The sequence below is a fragment of the Misgurnus anguillicaudatus genome, chromosome 21 (assembly GCF_027580225.2).
Source record: "Misgurnus anguillicaudatus chromosome 21, ASM2758022v2, whole genome shotgun sequence".
Taxonomy (NCBI): Eukaryota; Metazoa; Chordata; class Actinopteri; order Cypriniformes; family Cobitidae; genus Misgurnus; species Misgurnus anguillicaudatus.
This window is the reverse complement of record NC_073357.2, coordinates 32,652,278-32,669,303: the sequence shown is the minus strand read 5'-3', so window position 1 is coordinate 32,669,303 and position 17,026 is coordinate 32,652,278. Positions and strand designations below refer to the sequence as shown.

At 38.1% G+C, this 17,026-nt stretch overlaps 1 protein-coding gene across 3 annotated transcripts in view; it reads right to left on the bottom strand.

Moving 5' to 3' along the window:
* The window catches only part of ctdspl2b (CTD (carboxy-terminal domain, RNA polymerase II, polypeptide A) small phosphatase like 2b), a 28,015-nt gene extending 11,010 nt beyond the window's left edge, over positions 1 to 17,005 (bottom strand). Inside the window, exons 1-10 of one of the 3 annotated variants that reach the window (XR_012359946.1) lie at positions 16,468 to 17,000; positions 11,079 to 11,256; positions 7,747 to 7,879; positions 4,199 to 4,348; positions 3,740 to 3,964; positions 3,394 to 3,487; positions 3,105 to 3,216; positions 2,574 to 2,660; positions 2,261 to 2,323; positions 2,063 to 2,137 (exon numbers count right to left, since the gene is read on the bottom strand). Coding sequence is in view for 2 of the 3 variants with exons in the window: in XM_073858960.1 (XP_073715061.1) it covers positions 2,058 to 2,137; positions 2,261 to 2,323; positions 2,574 to 2,660; positions 3,105 to 3,216; positions 3,394 to 3,487; positions 3,740 to 3,964; positions 4,199 to 4,348; positions 7,747 to 7,879; positions 11,079 to 11,234 (1,100 nt within the window). In the remaining variant the exon portion in view is untranslated. Of the gene's footprint in view, positions 1 to 2,057; positions 2,138 to 2,260; positions 2,324 to 2,573; positions 2,661 to 3,104; positions 3,217 to 3,393; positions 3,488 to 3,739; positions 3,965 to 4,198; positions 4,349 to 7,746; positions 7,880 to 11,078; positions 11,257 to 16,467 lie in introns of all 3 variants that reach the window. The other 2 variants (XM_073858960.1, XM_073858959.1) reach the window with 2 other exon arrangements.
* Between the last annotated feature and the right edge of the window lie 21 nt (positions 17,006 to 17,026).

The window sequence follows — 17,026 nt, the reverse complement described above, 5'->3', positions numbered from 1 at the left end:
AAGTTAGCATGATTAGCATGAAGCTAGCATGATGCTAACATGAATTAGCATGAAGTTAGCATGAAGCTAGCATAATGCTAACATGAATTAGCATGAAGCTAGCATGATGCTAACATGAATTAGCATGAAGCTAGCATGAAGCTAACATGATTAGCATGAAGCTAGCATCAAGTTAGCATGATTAGCATGAAGCTAACATGATGCTAACATGAATTAGCATGAAGCTAGCATGATGCTAACATGAATTAGCATGAAGCTAGCATGATGATAACATGAATTAGCATGAAGTTAGCATGAAGCTAGCATGATGCTAACATGAATTAGCATGAAGCTAGCATGATGCTAACATGAATTAACATGAAGCTAGCATGATGCTAACATGAATTAGCATGAAGCTAGCATGATGCTAACATGAATTAGCATGAAGTTAGCATGAAGCTAGCATGATGCTAACATGAATTAGCATGAAGCTAGCATGATGCTAACATGAATTAGCATGAAGCTAGCATGATGCTAACATGAATTAGCATGAAGCTAGCATTAAGCTAACATGAATTAGCATGAAGCTAGCATGATGCTAACATGAATTAGCATGAAGCTAGCATGATGCTAACATGAATTAGCATGAAGCTAGCATGATGCTAACATGAATTAACATGAAGCTAGCATGATGCTAACATGAATTAGCATGAAGCTAGCATGATGCTAACATGAATTAGCATGAAGTTAGCATGAAGCTAGCATGATGCTAACATGAATTAGCATGAAGCTAGCATGATGCTAACATGAATTAGCATGAAGCTAGCATGATGCTAACATGAATTAGCATGAAGCTAGCATGATGCTAACATGAATTAGCATGAAGCTAGCATGATGCTAACATGAATTAGCATGAAGCTAGCATGATGCTAACATGAATTAGCATGAAGCTAGCATGATGCTAACATGAATTAGCATGAAGCTAGCATGATGCTAACATGAATTAGCATGAAGCTAGCATGATGCTAACATGAATAAGCATGAAGTTAGCAAGATTTATTATGAAATTAGCATAAAGCTAGCATGAAACTAGCATGAAGCTAGTATGACTTAGCTTGAAGCTAGCATGAAGCTAACATGACCCAAAGACCCAACCCCCATGTCTCTATGATGTTCGGATCCAGAGATATAAGGCTTTGTTTATTATGTTGCTAGGGTGCTCATATTTGGTTGCTAGGGGCGTGGCTTAATAGCTCAATAAGAATCCTTAGAGACTGATTGGATGCCTGAGTAAAATGAGCCCACCCCCATGTCTCTGTGACACTGTGCTGCAAAGATATCCATCTGGGCATTTTATAATGGCAGTCTATGGGAGATGTTGCTAGGGTGCCCAAAAATGGTTGCTAGGGGCGTGGCTTAATTGCTATGGGATGATCCAGAGAGACTGATTGGATGCCTGAGTAAAATGAGCCCACCCCCATGTCTCTATGACACTGTAAAGCGAAGATATTCCATCTGGAACGTTTTTATTCCCTTATATGGGCGTGTTTCCTGCCCCGTTATAAGTCAATGGGGAATTTTGGGGGCCTCCTACACCCCAGGGGTGAAACTTACACCCCAATGTGAGGTATGTTCTCACAGTGCCTGTCAGCCTCCTTAAATATGGTAAGCCACAAGTTTCTACAAATTTCTCACTCGGAGCTATGACCTGTCAAAGTTTGTCGCAATGTTAAGTAAATGGGACTTTTCGGAAGTTTGATGTCCCGTTTTAGGAATTCTGTAAGTCGGATCCCGTCAAAAAGATATAGCACACTTCTTTAGACCAGTCAGAATGTCCGTGGAAAATTTCGTGGATGTAGCTTGAAAGCTGTCGGATGAGTTAGCCGCAGAAATTTTAGTCTCAGAAGAAGAAGAAGAAGAAGAAGAAGAAGAAGAAGAAGAAGAAGAATAATAATAAGTTTAAATACAATATCAGTATGTTGGCTTTGTCAAGCCAACATAATAAAAAGTTTATGTACAATAACAGTATGTTGGCTTTCTCAAGCCAACATAATAAAAAAAGAAAGAAGTCCACAGACCGCACCAGCTGTTTCTTCGGATCAAGAATGTTGAGCAACTTGTCTGCATAAACTTTCTTCGAGGCAGTAAAGAGAATAATCTGGGAAGAAAAGCCAGTCATGGAACAACTTCAGTTTACTATGAAGAACAGATGTTAAGCGAAGCAAAAAAAATTCATGTAATATCATCCATTATTAAAAATAAAATGATGGAAAAAGCTTACCTCATAAATTTGAGACATGCGTTCCAGAAACTCTCTGAAAAATGGCCTCAATCGCACATAAACCTTAAAGAAACTGTCTATTAGAATTTCCTCCCTCCAGAGAGAGCATTTTCATTTCTTACAGTAATGTAGTAAAAACTCTTATTTCTTCGGTGACTAAATTTCATTTCTGTTATTCATCAACCTTAGGTCAATAAAATTTGACATTTGCTGAAGAAAACAGACTTCCAGTAAGTTTCTGGAAATGGCTTTACAGTGTCCTCTAGTGGTGAGTTATTGAAATACAAAAAGAAAATGTGGAGTTGGTATTTACCTGGTAAATGACATCTTGAAAGAGGACAGGAAATGTAAGTGCTGCATCATCCAGCTCATTCAAGCTACAATGGACAAGAGTTTCATCCTGTAGAGAGAAAAAAGGGCAATGAGTATATTTCAAATTAGTGCTGCCTCACGTTTAGTCGCGACTAATAATTTGCAGAATAAAAGTTTACACAATATGTGTGTGCGCCGTGTACAACAACCATGCATATATAAACACACACACACATACACGCATAATTTTAAGAAAAAATATATTTATGTAATAAATAATTATATTTATATATAATATAAATATAAACATGTATATACACGTGCAAATGTTTCCTAATGATATACATGTGTTTGTGTGTGTGTATTTATACACAACTGCTATACACAGCACACCCACTTATATTATGTAAACAAAAACTTTTATTCTGCAAATGATTAGTCGCGACTAATACTGAGGCAGCACTATATATTTCCTCTTGAAATAAATTAACTGCAGTGCCAGAGTTAATCTTCAGTGGGTTTTAACACTGACCAGATCAAGTACAAGGGAGAATTCGGGAGTGCTGCGAGTCTTAAGAGGGAGCGCAGGTTTGCGAGTCATTTGTTCTTCTGTTAGCGGAGGTACATGTTTGATGAAAAAATACCTGTAAAAATGAACAAAATGCTTACACAACAAGAGAAGCCATGTAAAAAAACACACCAAAACACTTTTTTTATAAAAAGTAAGCAAATTAAACTCAGTATAGCTTTCAAGTTGCTGTATTTAAACTTCAGCTGTAATGTCAGCAGTATGGATTCACGGAGCACAAAGGTGAACTCACGGATCAAACACTTCCCACTCCTCCTCATATGATCCTTCAGCTGGGACAGTGATAGAAGCATCCACGTACCCCCCGGCTGGTGGAGATCCAGGTGCTGAGACAAACACATAAAACTAATTACAAAATGATGCCAGGTGACCACAAACACCTAGTGAAGCACACAGACTGATCTGATTACATCCATTTTCCTTAATAATTAACTTAATATGAGCATTCAGAAATGTAAACTATTGCACATTAATTAATAAAGATACTAATGTGTTTCATAATACGTGTAAAAGCACATGACTTTTGTCTGAAAGATGTAGTCCTCACTATGGATAATCCAATGTCATATCTTTCATACCTGTTAGAGGGGGCAGGTCAGGGTGAGGGGTGTCTTCAACCTCTTCTGCAGATGTGTGGATGGGTGGTGGTGGCCTAAGGGCAGGGGGCATGGCACTGGTGTATAGAGGGACACTCATAGGCTCTTTAGATGTGGCAATACTGGTGGGCATCTCCTCTACTTCCTCCATTTCCAGCTGCTTCACAATCTCTTCTGCCTCCACCTCCTGATCTGGAGAATTCAAGCCTGAAGTGACGAAAACAGGATTCAGACACATTTTAATTCATTCATCCATGTTATTTTACCCATGACCAACTTATTAAACATTATCATGTGATGAAATGAACTCGTATATCTGCTGCAGTGCCTAGCTGTTAATAATGGCATTTTAATAATAAAAATAATACTTATTCTTTATAATTCTGTTTGTTCATAGACAGGCAATACTTCTTTAAAGTTTTATGTGTTTTTTTATCTCACCGTTTTTATTTGCTGGTGAAAAGAAGCTGAAGACAGGAGAGAAGATGGTCCCAAGCAGAGATGTGCGGGGTGGACTGCTTAAAACCTCCTCAGAGTCCTCCAACTTCCCATTAGGCCTGACAGGCTTACTCGTGTCATGGTTTGTTTTAGCTAAAGAACAATGTTTGAGGAAAAAAGTATCTATTATTATCATCATCTAATTTATCAGTTTATTTAAATCTCTAATTTCATATCAGTCTATTTATACTATAACTACCAAAATAGACAGGGGGACACATTGCTACATATAGGCAAAGCGTGACAAAAATTGTGACCCAACAGTCTGCACACCATGTTATTTTATATCTTTAAAAGGTGCAGTGTGTACATTTTAGGAGGCTCTATTGAGCCACGGTTGCAATTCGCAACCTCACCACTAGGTGCCACTAAAATCTAGAGCCCGATTTTTTGCTGATTTTATCGATATGAGCCTGTTGCAGATATATCTGTATCGGCATATAAGCCGCAGATATGCAGCCGATATCAACATTTCTTAAAGAACAATTTAATGCTTTTGAAAGATGTAAGTACTTGTTTGTCCAGCAGAGCGCGCTCTCTTGGTTGCTAATGGTGACCCAGGTCACTCACTGTAGTGACACCAGCCAATCCCCCACCCCCTTCACTTCAGTCAGTGATCTCTCAGTTCAGGTGGCGGCAGTCACGCGGTGTCTTTACAACATTTTTACACCTGGTTTTATAAGTGGACGAGAGAGACACATTCCCGTTTACATTTGGTGTTTTTAATCCGTCTCTTTTGTCCACTTGCAAGTTTTTAGCGGGAGAAATGACGCGAGGCGGAGAAAGGACGCGTTTAATCTGATGTGCAGTCTGTGGAAGTACAGCTGCTTGTGTTGTTACTGAACATGCTCATTTCAAAGCAATTCATTAAATAAGTTTGCGCAACTTTACACTGCCTTTTTTACCCCCTAATATCTGCATCGGCCCAAAAACAATGCATATCGGTCAGGCTCTACCAAAATCTACACACTGACTGCACCTTTAAATACACATTAATTAGAAACCGAAGCTCAAACAACAACATTCATGGCCAAAAACATTGTCTTTTTAATGGCCATAACTGTAGACTGTTGTTGGTGATTTGTTCATATTTAAATTACTTGCTTGGCATGTTAAATGAATATTTTTACTAATGTTTTTGATAAATTAACATGTACCCATTGACTTCCATAGTAGGACAAAAATACTATGGCAGGGCTCGCAAAATCGCTAGCCCAACGTCCCGGGGCTATTGTGAATTCCTGTCGGGCTACCAAGATGTATCTCCGCCCTGCCCGTCGGGCTATCTTGGGGGGAAATAATATTTTAATGTTTTTGCATTGTCTCAGATTTAGGTAATTATATTGTATGTATTTCGGCGTCCTCTTGTCAGTCATTATCCTCACGTAACAAGTGAAACGGTCAGGAAATGAAGTGAAAGCATACATAAACCCATCCTTTAATGTGCACGTCTGATATGCGTGCGGCCCTCTGCACGCGCTTCTACCGGCCTCGCTCTTCACCAGCACCTGCTTGCGCGAACTCAAGTCATTTAATAAAATAACGTCATTTCATTCTTACCTCATAGACTAACATTGTTTTAGCGTTTATTTTTTCTTTCTTCAGTTAGTAACTTAAACATGTGAGAAAGAAAATAAGTTTGAGTGATTTCCAATCGATTTGACAAGTCTAAGTTAGGCTATTGAGAGTATATGATGTTACAAGTTGATAGATGACTAAACAGCAGTGGTAAGATATGTTTACCTAAAGCGAATAGAATGTGTGTTTGTCATTTCGAGTCTAACATTATTCTAGCGAAAATATACGGCTATGGCAAGATCTGTTAACCTAAAGGGAATTAAATGTTTATTCCTTTTTAATAAATATCTGCTTTAAGTCTTCTATATTGTGTTAAAGTCACTGGTTGTTTATATATTTGATAAAATACCATGTTATCTAAATACAATGTGTGATGTGTTGAGGTATTTTTTATAAAAAATAACCTGTTATAATACATTCATATATTTCAGTAATATAACAATTCAATTATTCTAACGTTAGGGGAACGTTAAAATAACCTAAAAAAAATAATATCAGGGGAATGTTTATTTTCTTAAAGAAAACATTCCTGGCTAACCAAAAACTTTGGAAAATAGGGGAACGTTTTGGGAACCAAATTCTTAGCTTGGGATGGGCAGGAATAGTTGGCTTACATGGAAATCCAGGATTTATCAATATTCTACATTAAACAGTGTTTTTTTTATTCGGGCTACTTATGTTCATTTCAGGCTACCAAAAATAAAAGAGTGTCTGCCTGAAGGGCTACCAGGGATTTTAAAATTTTGCAAGCCCTTTATGGGTACTGTCAACTGTGTGCTAACCATCTTTTATCAAAATATCTTCTTTTTTGTTTTGTCAACAGAATAAAGAAACTCATTCCGGTTTAGGACAACATGGAGGTGAGTAAATGATGACAAAATTTTCATTTTTGGTGTAAAGCTTCCCTTTAAAGGAATATTCAATTTTCTTAAAAGCAAAATCCAGATAATTTACTCACCACCATGTCATCCAAAATGTTGATGTCTTTCTTTGTTCAGTCGAGAAGAAATTATGTTTTTTGAGGAAAACATTGCAGGATTTTTCTAATTTTAATGGACTTTAATAGAGCCCAGCATTTAATACTTAACTCAACACTTAACAGTTTTTTTTAACAGAGTTTCAAATGACTATAAACGATCCCAAACGAGGCATAAGGGTCTTATCTAGCAAAACGATTGTCATTTTTGACAAGAAAAATAAAAAATATGCACTTTTAAACCACAAGTTCTCGTCTAGATCCGGTCGTGATGCGTCAGCGTGACCCCACGCAATACGTCATGATGTCAAGAGGTCACAGAGGACGAACGCGAAACTCCGCCCCAGTGTTTACAAGTGTGTTGAGGACCGTTCCTACATTTTTGTATGTCAACTGATACTAATTAATGTCTTTGTGGCAGTTTATTGTTTACAATGGTCCGCAAATTTGCGTTTTATATATGTAACACGTGACCTCTCTACGTCACTACGCATTTACGTTAGGTCGCGCTGGACCGGACCTAAACGAAAAGTTGCGGTTTAAAAAAGCATATTTTTTATTTTTCTTGTCAAAAATGACAATCGTTTCGCTAGATAAGACCCTTATGCCTCATTTGGGATGGTTTATAGTCCTTTGAAACTCCGTTGAAAAAAACTGTGTTGAGTTAAGTGTTAATTGTTGGGCTCTATTAAAGTCCATTAAAATGAGAAAAATCCTGCAATGTTTTCCTCAAAAAACATAATTTCTTCTGGACTGAACAAAGAAAGACATCAACATTTTGGATGACATGGTGGTGAGTAAATTATCTGGATTTTTCTTTTAAGAAAATGGAATATTCCTTTAAGGAATTATATTATTTTTCGGATTTTGCTGTGCTATTGAAACAGAACAGAATATAAATATATTGTCTTCTGTGCCTGTGACACTTTTAACTCACCTCCACCAATGGGGCTTCTTCTACAAGCTCTGTAGATGTTTTTCCTTGACAGGTCATTTCTCTGTGGGGTGGAAGTGATCAGCTCACAGCTCAGACGATTCTTCTTTGCTGGGATCTCCTGCTTCACCGTGATAAACACCAACAGTCATGAAAAAGCATGAGTTACTATACTTAGACCACAACATCTTACAAGCAGAGTACAAAAAAATTTAAACGTAAATGAATACAAAGCCACTGGCTCCTTAAACAAAACATGTTGTAGCCAAATTACAGAATCACTCAATTTAGAGGGTTGTTTCAAAGCAATATCACCCATAATCAATAAGGTGCCACTCAAAAGGTGTGTGCCATATCAATTTATAACATCTGCTGATAAAAAATAAACAATTTACATAGGCAGATGTACCAGCCTGAATTCATCTGTAAAAAAATAAAAATTTAATTCTCTACTACATGATTTCCAGTTATAAAAGAAGCTAACATTTTCTAAGTGTGAAATTTAGTCCAGCTAATCCTCAATCAAATCTTCTTTTAGGCACCTCTATGTAAAGTACTACAATTGAGAAGTTAATATCTCCTCTGAAGGCCTGGTTCTACTGCAGCAGGCTGTATGCCTGTTAAAGCCGACCGTACCTTGTGTCATTATGTGAGCACTGTGGAACCACAGCTAAAATTAGAACAGGACTGAGCTCCCCAGACAAGCAGCAGCATTCCACCATTCATTTCTGGGGGGAATATGACACCAAGTCTTGCTTATATTCTGTCATAGAACATTCTGGGCCATGATTATCTAAACCAATGGTTCCCAGTACAGACCCCCTTTTAAGCATAAAAATCCTGTCCTGAAAACTTCAAAATTACTTACGACTCACATTCCCACACCTTAGTTTACATTAAAATTCAAGGACCTTTCAAGGACTTTCCAGGTCCAATACCCTCAAGTTCAAAGACTAAATGGGGGGACACATTTCAAGTGAATGCAAGGTTACACCGTGTTACCTTTTAAGATACATTGTTACAGTTCCCTTTTGAGGGAACTCATGCTGCGTCACTGCGGTGACACTTTGGGGGTGCCTCCAAGTGCGTCTGAATGTGTATATCAAATTAAACCAATGGTGAAGCTTAACGACAAAGACAGGGTGACGCAGCAGCCAGGAAGTATATCGCTATTGCCAAAGACCCCGTTACAGGGACGCAGGAAAAATGGCAAGGGAGACGCAGTGTCTCGTTTCCTTCTCAGGGAACAACAGTTACATACGTAACCCGAGACGTTTTCATGTGTCAAACACAACTATGCAAAAAAGCATTTTGGTATGAATCAACATTCGCATACAGAAAATAAAGCATTTAAAGCGAACAGTTTAGCACGTGTGCTTAAAAAGTCTAGTATTTTTATGATATTATCCTACACTACACAGGGAAAAATATGGATCTTTTTCCAAAAAAACTTCTTGCATAAAATAGAATCAAGCACTTCCAATGACCTGTATCTATGTATGTATATTCAAAACTTTTTCCCCAAGATCCACAAATTTTCAAGGATTTCAAGGACCTGTGGGAACCCTGTGAATTGTAAATTCAGCCCCAATGTCCAAAGACAGATTCATTTAACAGCAGACTGTACCTTCTACTAAAAACTGATAAATGGATAACCAGAGAAAACAATATGGATGTCAGGGTCAGTTCAGGTGAGAGAAGAGACAGAGGAAGGACCATCAGCACAGCACTAGGGTTGTAACAGTATACCAGTATGGCAGTTTACCACGGTATTAACATGCACAGTTATCATACCATGAACATTTGCTGATCCACGGTTTTGGGGAAAAAATTAAAGCAGGTCTCACCTGCGCTGCTGCGCATATGCAACTTCATTCCATGTGACTGTTTAGACTCCACTCATACATGTATAGAAAATATGTCAGAACCAGAGGCTACAAATTCTTATATCTATTCTCCGCCAAAAAAAGTAAAAATCTGCATTTTTGCACCAGTGCAACCAGTGGGAAAAATTAGTCTAGTGGCCTGCATTTGCAATGTTTCTAGTTAAATCGTTGGTGATTTTGAATTGTTTACTATGTCTTGTCCAAAAATGTGAATTTTTTTAAGAAGTGGAAGTTTTTACCACAAAAACTTGCATGCACTTAAGCCCTTTTCACACAGAAATTCCGTAAAATACACGTAAAATGCATCCTGGATTTTTCCGGAATAGTTAGAGATTTTGTTCGTTCACACTGCCAAGATTACACGGCATCTGATGGTCCCGGAAAGACACGTGACATGTTGAAAGTCCCGCCCTCTCTTCCACGCAGCGTCTGAAGTTTGCATATTATATATTATTTCTCTCTCCAGAAACAACTCGCGTCCATTTTTGTTTATGAAAAGATTATAAAGGAGCGCGTGAATGCAAAGTTCTATGCTGGTGAATGATCTCAGCTTCAGAGTGGATATTTGACAAGCTCCCTGATTTCTGCTTTGATACAGTTTTCAGACATTTCTCATCGTGATTGTTTATATGCATTTAAAACCCGCATTTTGAGGAGCTGAACAATATATCTTGTTGGCATGACATGCGGGTATTTTCGTTTATTATAGCTCAAATGAGCACGTGACGCGATATTCTTTTATGCTGCTGAATGATCTCCGTTTCAACGGAGTAAGTAACGAGCTAACTTACCTGATATCTGCTTCAGTCTAGTATGCTGACATTTCTCATAGTGAATGTTGTAAATCTCTCATTTTAAAGAGTTGAACCAACTTCATGTTGCCATGACACGCGCGTCCTTACTACGGCACATGCGTCATTGTTTATGCGTCTCATATATCATTTTCTGATAACTGCTTCAATCTAGTTTGCAACATTTCTCGTGGTGAATTTTTATATGCATGTTATCTCTCGTTGTAAGGAGCTGAACCATAACTTGTGTTGTGATGATGACGCGCGCGTCCTCACTTCGACACGCCCTTTACGGCATTCTTGTTCACACAGAGGGTTATCCGCGTATCTTACTAGGTCCTCTTTCCGGCAACGATCCCAGAAGATTAACGGAACGAGTTTTTGTTCACACAGACGCTTGTCTGGCAATTTTACGGGTATTTTCTGGGACCAGAGGTCTGTGTGAATGGGGTTTTAGAGGGTTATAATATTTGTTAAATTTTAATAAAATGACAAAAGTGACATTAAGGCATTTCAATTACTGACTAATAACCCTTTCATTGCCATTAAAGTAAAATTGCTAAACCTAAACATAAGAGTCTGATAAAAAAAATTATTTACAAGTAAACATGTCAGATGCACTTTTGCATCTGAACTTTTCATTCAAGCTCACCGTGATGGAATTTCCATGGATGAAATTCTTGATGCTGGACAGAAGTCCTGTCCTTTCACCTGAACACTCCTCCATCTCAGAGTGCTTCCGTTTGGTCCGGGCCGGGAGAGGCCTACCAGTGAGGTTTGGCTGCTGAGAAGCCTTTCGCATTCTCAGCCTCATTTTGTAGGAGTCACATGTAAGACTGTGGAGAGAAAAAACACATAGTCTTACCTTCCAAGTATTGAAAGAAAACAGAACCACACAGAGAAAAAAGAAACAAAGGAGACAATCACTCAAATACCATCTTCAAGTTCTTCCTAACTGACAATGACCTTGAAAAGATGCACAAGCTTTGGTCGCTGGTTCTTATAGACAGACACAGGTAAATGAATCATATTGTCTTTGATGGTCTTAAATGAGTTACAGTGCTTTGCTCTGTGCAACACTTCAGCCAAGTGTGCTAGCCACAGACATCTGGATGTATTCAAGACACCATTTCCTCCAACACTGTTCATCATTATTGCAGAAGCACTTTCACAGCAAAGCATTCTCAACTACAAATGCCTTGTTACTTCTTCAAACAGAAGAAACTAGAGCAGACAAATGTGTATTTATAGGAAACTGTATGATTCCATGAAAACATAAGGTTACCGATTAAGAACTAAATAATTAATACCTAGCCTCGCGACTCGCGTAGCCTTTATAATACAGGTCTTGGAACCATGGCTGCTTTAAATGGCCAAGGACCGCCCAAGAGTCCATATGACTGACATGTTAAGCAACCAATCATGTTTTGCTTTGTGCCACGTCGTGTTTAGGGGGAACCAGGAAATCATTCATTCACAAACATCTCTGAAGTTCATAACAACAGGGGGAAAATACATAAAAATATCTCTTTGAAATTCCACTAACTGCATCAAAGCAAAACTCTTGCACACCTTTAAAGACTTTATGGCGTGAACTAGGGTTGTATAACAATTAATCGCGATTAACACCTTTCTTATCCAGAATAAGTTGAAGTGAGTAGTGGGTACTTTTCTGATGTTGTGTAAATGTATTTCCCCCCATTTTTTTTTAACATAAAACCATGGTGTATTTTGTTGTACATACATGTATGAAATAATAGTTAAAAATAATAAAAAACAAGACACAAAAAAATCTATTGCAGAATAAAGGTTTTTCTTTTACATCATATATGTGTGTGTACTATGTTTAATAACGTTGTAAAAATAAATACACACACACATGCATGTATATATTTAAAAAATGTATATATACATTTGTATATTTATGTATAATTTATATTATATATAAATATAAATACTTAATATATAAATAAATATTTTTCTTAAAATTATACTTGTTTGTGTGCATATTAATATATACATAATATTTATTTACAGTTCACACACATATATGATGTAAACAAAAACCTTTATTCTGCAATAGATTAATCGCGATTAATCGTTATGCAACCCTAACGTGAACCTCAAGTACTTTTTGGCTTTGTACAAAGGTGTCTGTAAACACAGCATCTTCTCAAAAAATATCTGCGAACACACAGAATGACTGAAACCGACTCAAACCGATGCAGTATACATGCCAGACCAGTATGTGGCACTACCACAGAGATATACAGAGATGAAGACTTTGAGCATGCACATGAACCTTATTATTGACTATAATCATTTGTTGTTTTTGTAAATTCATTTAATAAAAAAATAATAATCATTTGTTTCATTGGTGCACCCCTAGTCAAGACGTGGGTCTCATGGGATACATCATTGTATAAACTCGGGGCTAAACTCAAAACATTCGGGGCTGAAGCCTGGCGACGCCCCTGTGCTTACGCAACGAGGGGATAGACTTTAAAGAAGAGACGCACACAGCCGCAGGTAACTTGCGTATGCATCTCTCTCTCTCTCTCTCTCTGTTATTTGTCTCTCTCTTTTAATAATGAATTTAAATAAATGTAATAATTCATTTAAATAAAAGCAATACAATGGCACTACTTTATTTAAAGCGGACAGAGTGCGAGCCTTAACTTAAGAAAATTACCGTCATTTTTACCCGTCTGTTAAAAAATGACACTGTAAACATTAATTACAGCTTTAACTTGGCAAATAACCAAGGTATAAGCGGGATAATCCACGGCTAGCCATGCATTAAAGCAGTGCTTCTCAAATGGGGGTACGCGTACCCCTAGGGGTACTTTGGGGTACTGCAGGGGGTACGTGAGAGAAAGTGGAAACTGACATTTACGAATACATCAATAAAATCAGTAAATCATGCTGATAGTATTTTTATATGATATTAGGACTACAAAGATGCATTAAAAAATCATAAATTTAAAGCACGTTGTATAAAATGCATGTTAGAGTTCAACCTGTTGATCTTAGCATGCGCTAAGGTTTCAGTTCAGCAGCTTCAGCAACGGAGATACACGGAGTCTGCTCCTGTTATCATTTCTTTACTTTGTTTTGTGGTGTTTCTGTGCGTATATATATATATATATATATTTATATATATTTAAGTAAGTGACATCTGTCAGTGTTGTAAATATGTTTTAGTTTTATTTGGTTAAATGTACCTCATTAAAGCTTCCATAATCACCTTTTGAAAGCAGCTGTAATCCACAAAAAAAATCGATAATTCAAAGGTTTATTTTCAATTTAATATGACTGTCAATCTATTTAAATATATATTTATGCCATATTTGTTCAAATGTATGTTTAATTGCATGTGTGCAAATCTGATAATAGCGCATCACGGTGCTTCGACTGACGCACACTCATTTGTAACCTGACACCGCTAACCAGCTGCTGCAGTAGCCAGCAGACTAATCTTTAATACATACTGCCATATTCAACTTGTAGCTTGCAGTTTATACTTTGCTATATTGTTACTGCTGTAAGTTTAAACCTTTTGTTAATATATGTTCAGTACTTAGATCATTAACAGTATTTATTGAGATCAGGAGCAGGGTCTGCGGCTGCGCGAAAAAATTTAAGTTAGGAAAGGTGGCTTCTTAAAAGAGGATGCTCAAAAGAAAAAACAAACCAGAGCCTCAAAAATACCACCAGTTTCGTGATGAATACTAATAAGCAATAAACCTGCTCTGGGGCATCAGATATAATAACTGTCTCACTCTCATTTCACTGTATTTTAAAGCTAAATGATGTTGTCTGGTTTAAATCATAAAAAGGGATGCTTCAGCCAAAAAAGTTTGAGAACCACTGCATTAAAGGGTTTTCATGCACTTCGCAGAGGCAACTTCGTGTCGGGTGGTTCTTCGACTCTACGTCGTGCATTAAAACCCTTTAATGCTTGGCTAGCCGTGGATTATCCCTTACTTGTCTTTTTCTCTCTTTCTTTAACATTGCAAAGACACAAAAAACAGATTGGAGCGTAGCAAGAGTAAAAAGAGATGAGAAGAGGACACGAGGAAAACAGTTAATGTATTCCTGATGTGGAGGAAGTGTCCCTCTGTCCTTTAAGGGCAGCACTGTACATCAAGGGGGGGGGGTTCTCAAATTAAATACAGTGCACGGTCGTGTGCTTCCCCTCCCCAAAGTCTGGTTATGTAACAACTGGCCAAAAACATGCTTCAACATTTGTGACCTGTCAGGAAGTACTTCAAGCTGAGCCCTGCACCTTTAAATGCTATCTTGCATGCTTTCTAGTTTACAATACCACGAAAGACGGCACATTAAAATGCATATAATTAAGCAGCACACATTTTCTAGAGAGCATCGATAGATTTCCAAGCAGCTTGAGAAACTTTTAATACTGAGTGCAAGAAAATCTAATACATTATCCAGAACACTGGAGCAGTCCAGAGTATAAGATGGTTAGCTTTATAGAAAACATTGAAACAAGGATATTGACAATGCACAAATCCACCACTGACTATTAAAACGACTGAAGGAAAGCTGTGAATATCAGGAAAAAAAAACAACAAAGCAGAGGAATCCAGCTCCCTTTTGCATCGGCTACAGCGTGCAAGTGCTAGCCTATGAGACAAGCCCAGAGAAAGACAATGAGAGATGCAGCTAGCATTGAAGCATGCAAAGGAATTGGTAAGAGAAGAGTGGCAGACAGTAACAGAAAGAGCAGAAAAGAAAAGGAGACAAGGGTAGAGCTGGTAATACATCTGAGCTTTTTTATAACATCAAATGGTGACTCATCTATTGCCACAAACACACACACACACACCATGCCAAGACAGCTACCTCACAACAACGAGGAGCTAATGTCTTTCTTGCACAAGAAATAAAAGCGCAGAATGATTCAACAGATTCAATTAATAAGCAACGAACCCTAAAACTGCCTACCTTATAAAGATCAGCAAGTCATTACAACACTCTCTAGACATGATAAAAATAATAATTAAAAACTTAAATGATTAACAAAACCATTCATGTGAGTGACCCCTCTGATCTTCTCCATCACAACCACTTTCAATGCAAAAGCCTACTGTACATGTTCCTACAGCAAAAAATAAATAATACTGCTGGTAAGAAAGAAAAACATGTCATGACCGTCTGACGGTGAATATAAAGCTCTTGACACATTTCCAAGAACCAATCCCCCAGGGTCTTTTGCATCTGCTCAGTTTTGCTATACAAAAAATACCACCATACATCAGGAACTAAAATGAAAATATTTTACTGAATGCCTAATGCAATAATGATGTCACAGGATTCACAGACACGACCATTACACTAACCTGTCCCATAACATCTGGATAACTGTGCACACATCCACTGTACAGTGTAACGTTACCTACCTTTGAAATGCCTCATTAAAGGGGAAGGAACGGGAAATACATTACTAGTGTTACACAACTGTCGCTGATGAACCCCGTCAGATATTTTACTACAGAAATGACGAAATTCAACCACTGGTAAACACAAGACAGTGGTGTAAGGGGCGGGAAACATGCACTGAAGGTATTCGGTACAGAAGACGAGCAAAATTCTAAGGATTTTCCCGTTTAGTAAGACCCAATTAAATTCAATAAAGAATAACGTTTATTTTCACGACTCCAAGATTATATAATAATATGCGTTTTCGCAGGCAGATTATACACATTTGTGCATGACTAACGTTATCTCTAATGTACGTTACTCTATCCTAAACAGACCCGAGAGCAGGACCAGAAACTGCTAACATGCCGCTAGAGACATGCTTGCATTCTCACGGTGCGTCTCGTGCCACTCAAACCGACAGGCAGTCTGTAGAGAGAAAGCGCGGGAACGGTTCGCACACCGATAACAATCGTTTGTTTGCCCGTACGATGTGCTACAGGAGCGAGCCGAACCACGGCAAAACATTTCCGACCGAAGGGACGGTCAGTCAGTTACGGGGGGACATGCTCACCCATGCCGGACATACTGAGGAATTAACTTACTAGACCAAGCTCCGGGGATCAAATCGCTGGATAACGGTAAATTTCAATGTTGCAGTAGCGACGATCGCCGCGGTCTCGCGCTTGCTCTTGCCTCTTCAGACCAGGTTCACCTCTGTCCTGCCCGCACCTCTGGACGCCATTTCCCGCCTCCGTACCCACACAGTAAACGGCAGGTACCCGGATGAGGAGAAGAGCGAGCATGCGTCCTGGACTGCTCGTCCCACACCCCCTTTCTGTTTCCAATACAAAAACAATATTTAGGCTTCGCAGTGCGACATGTTCCGCTGACAGTGTTCATTTAATATACAGTAGAGACGCAATAAAGGACACAAAATAATACAAACACCAAAAATCGTTTTTGTTTGTTTGAAAGGATTATAAAAGTATTTATCTGGACGCGTGTAAGGTAACATAAAATATCGTTTGTAAATATTATCCAGAAATAGTTCTGGTAGAGCCTGGATACATTGTCATAAAAAGGGGCACAAATAAACTTTATGCTAGCAGCAGCATCAGACGTATGCATAGCAATTCAACGGAGCGTTAAAAATAGAAGAGC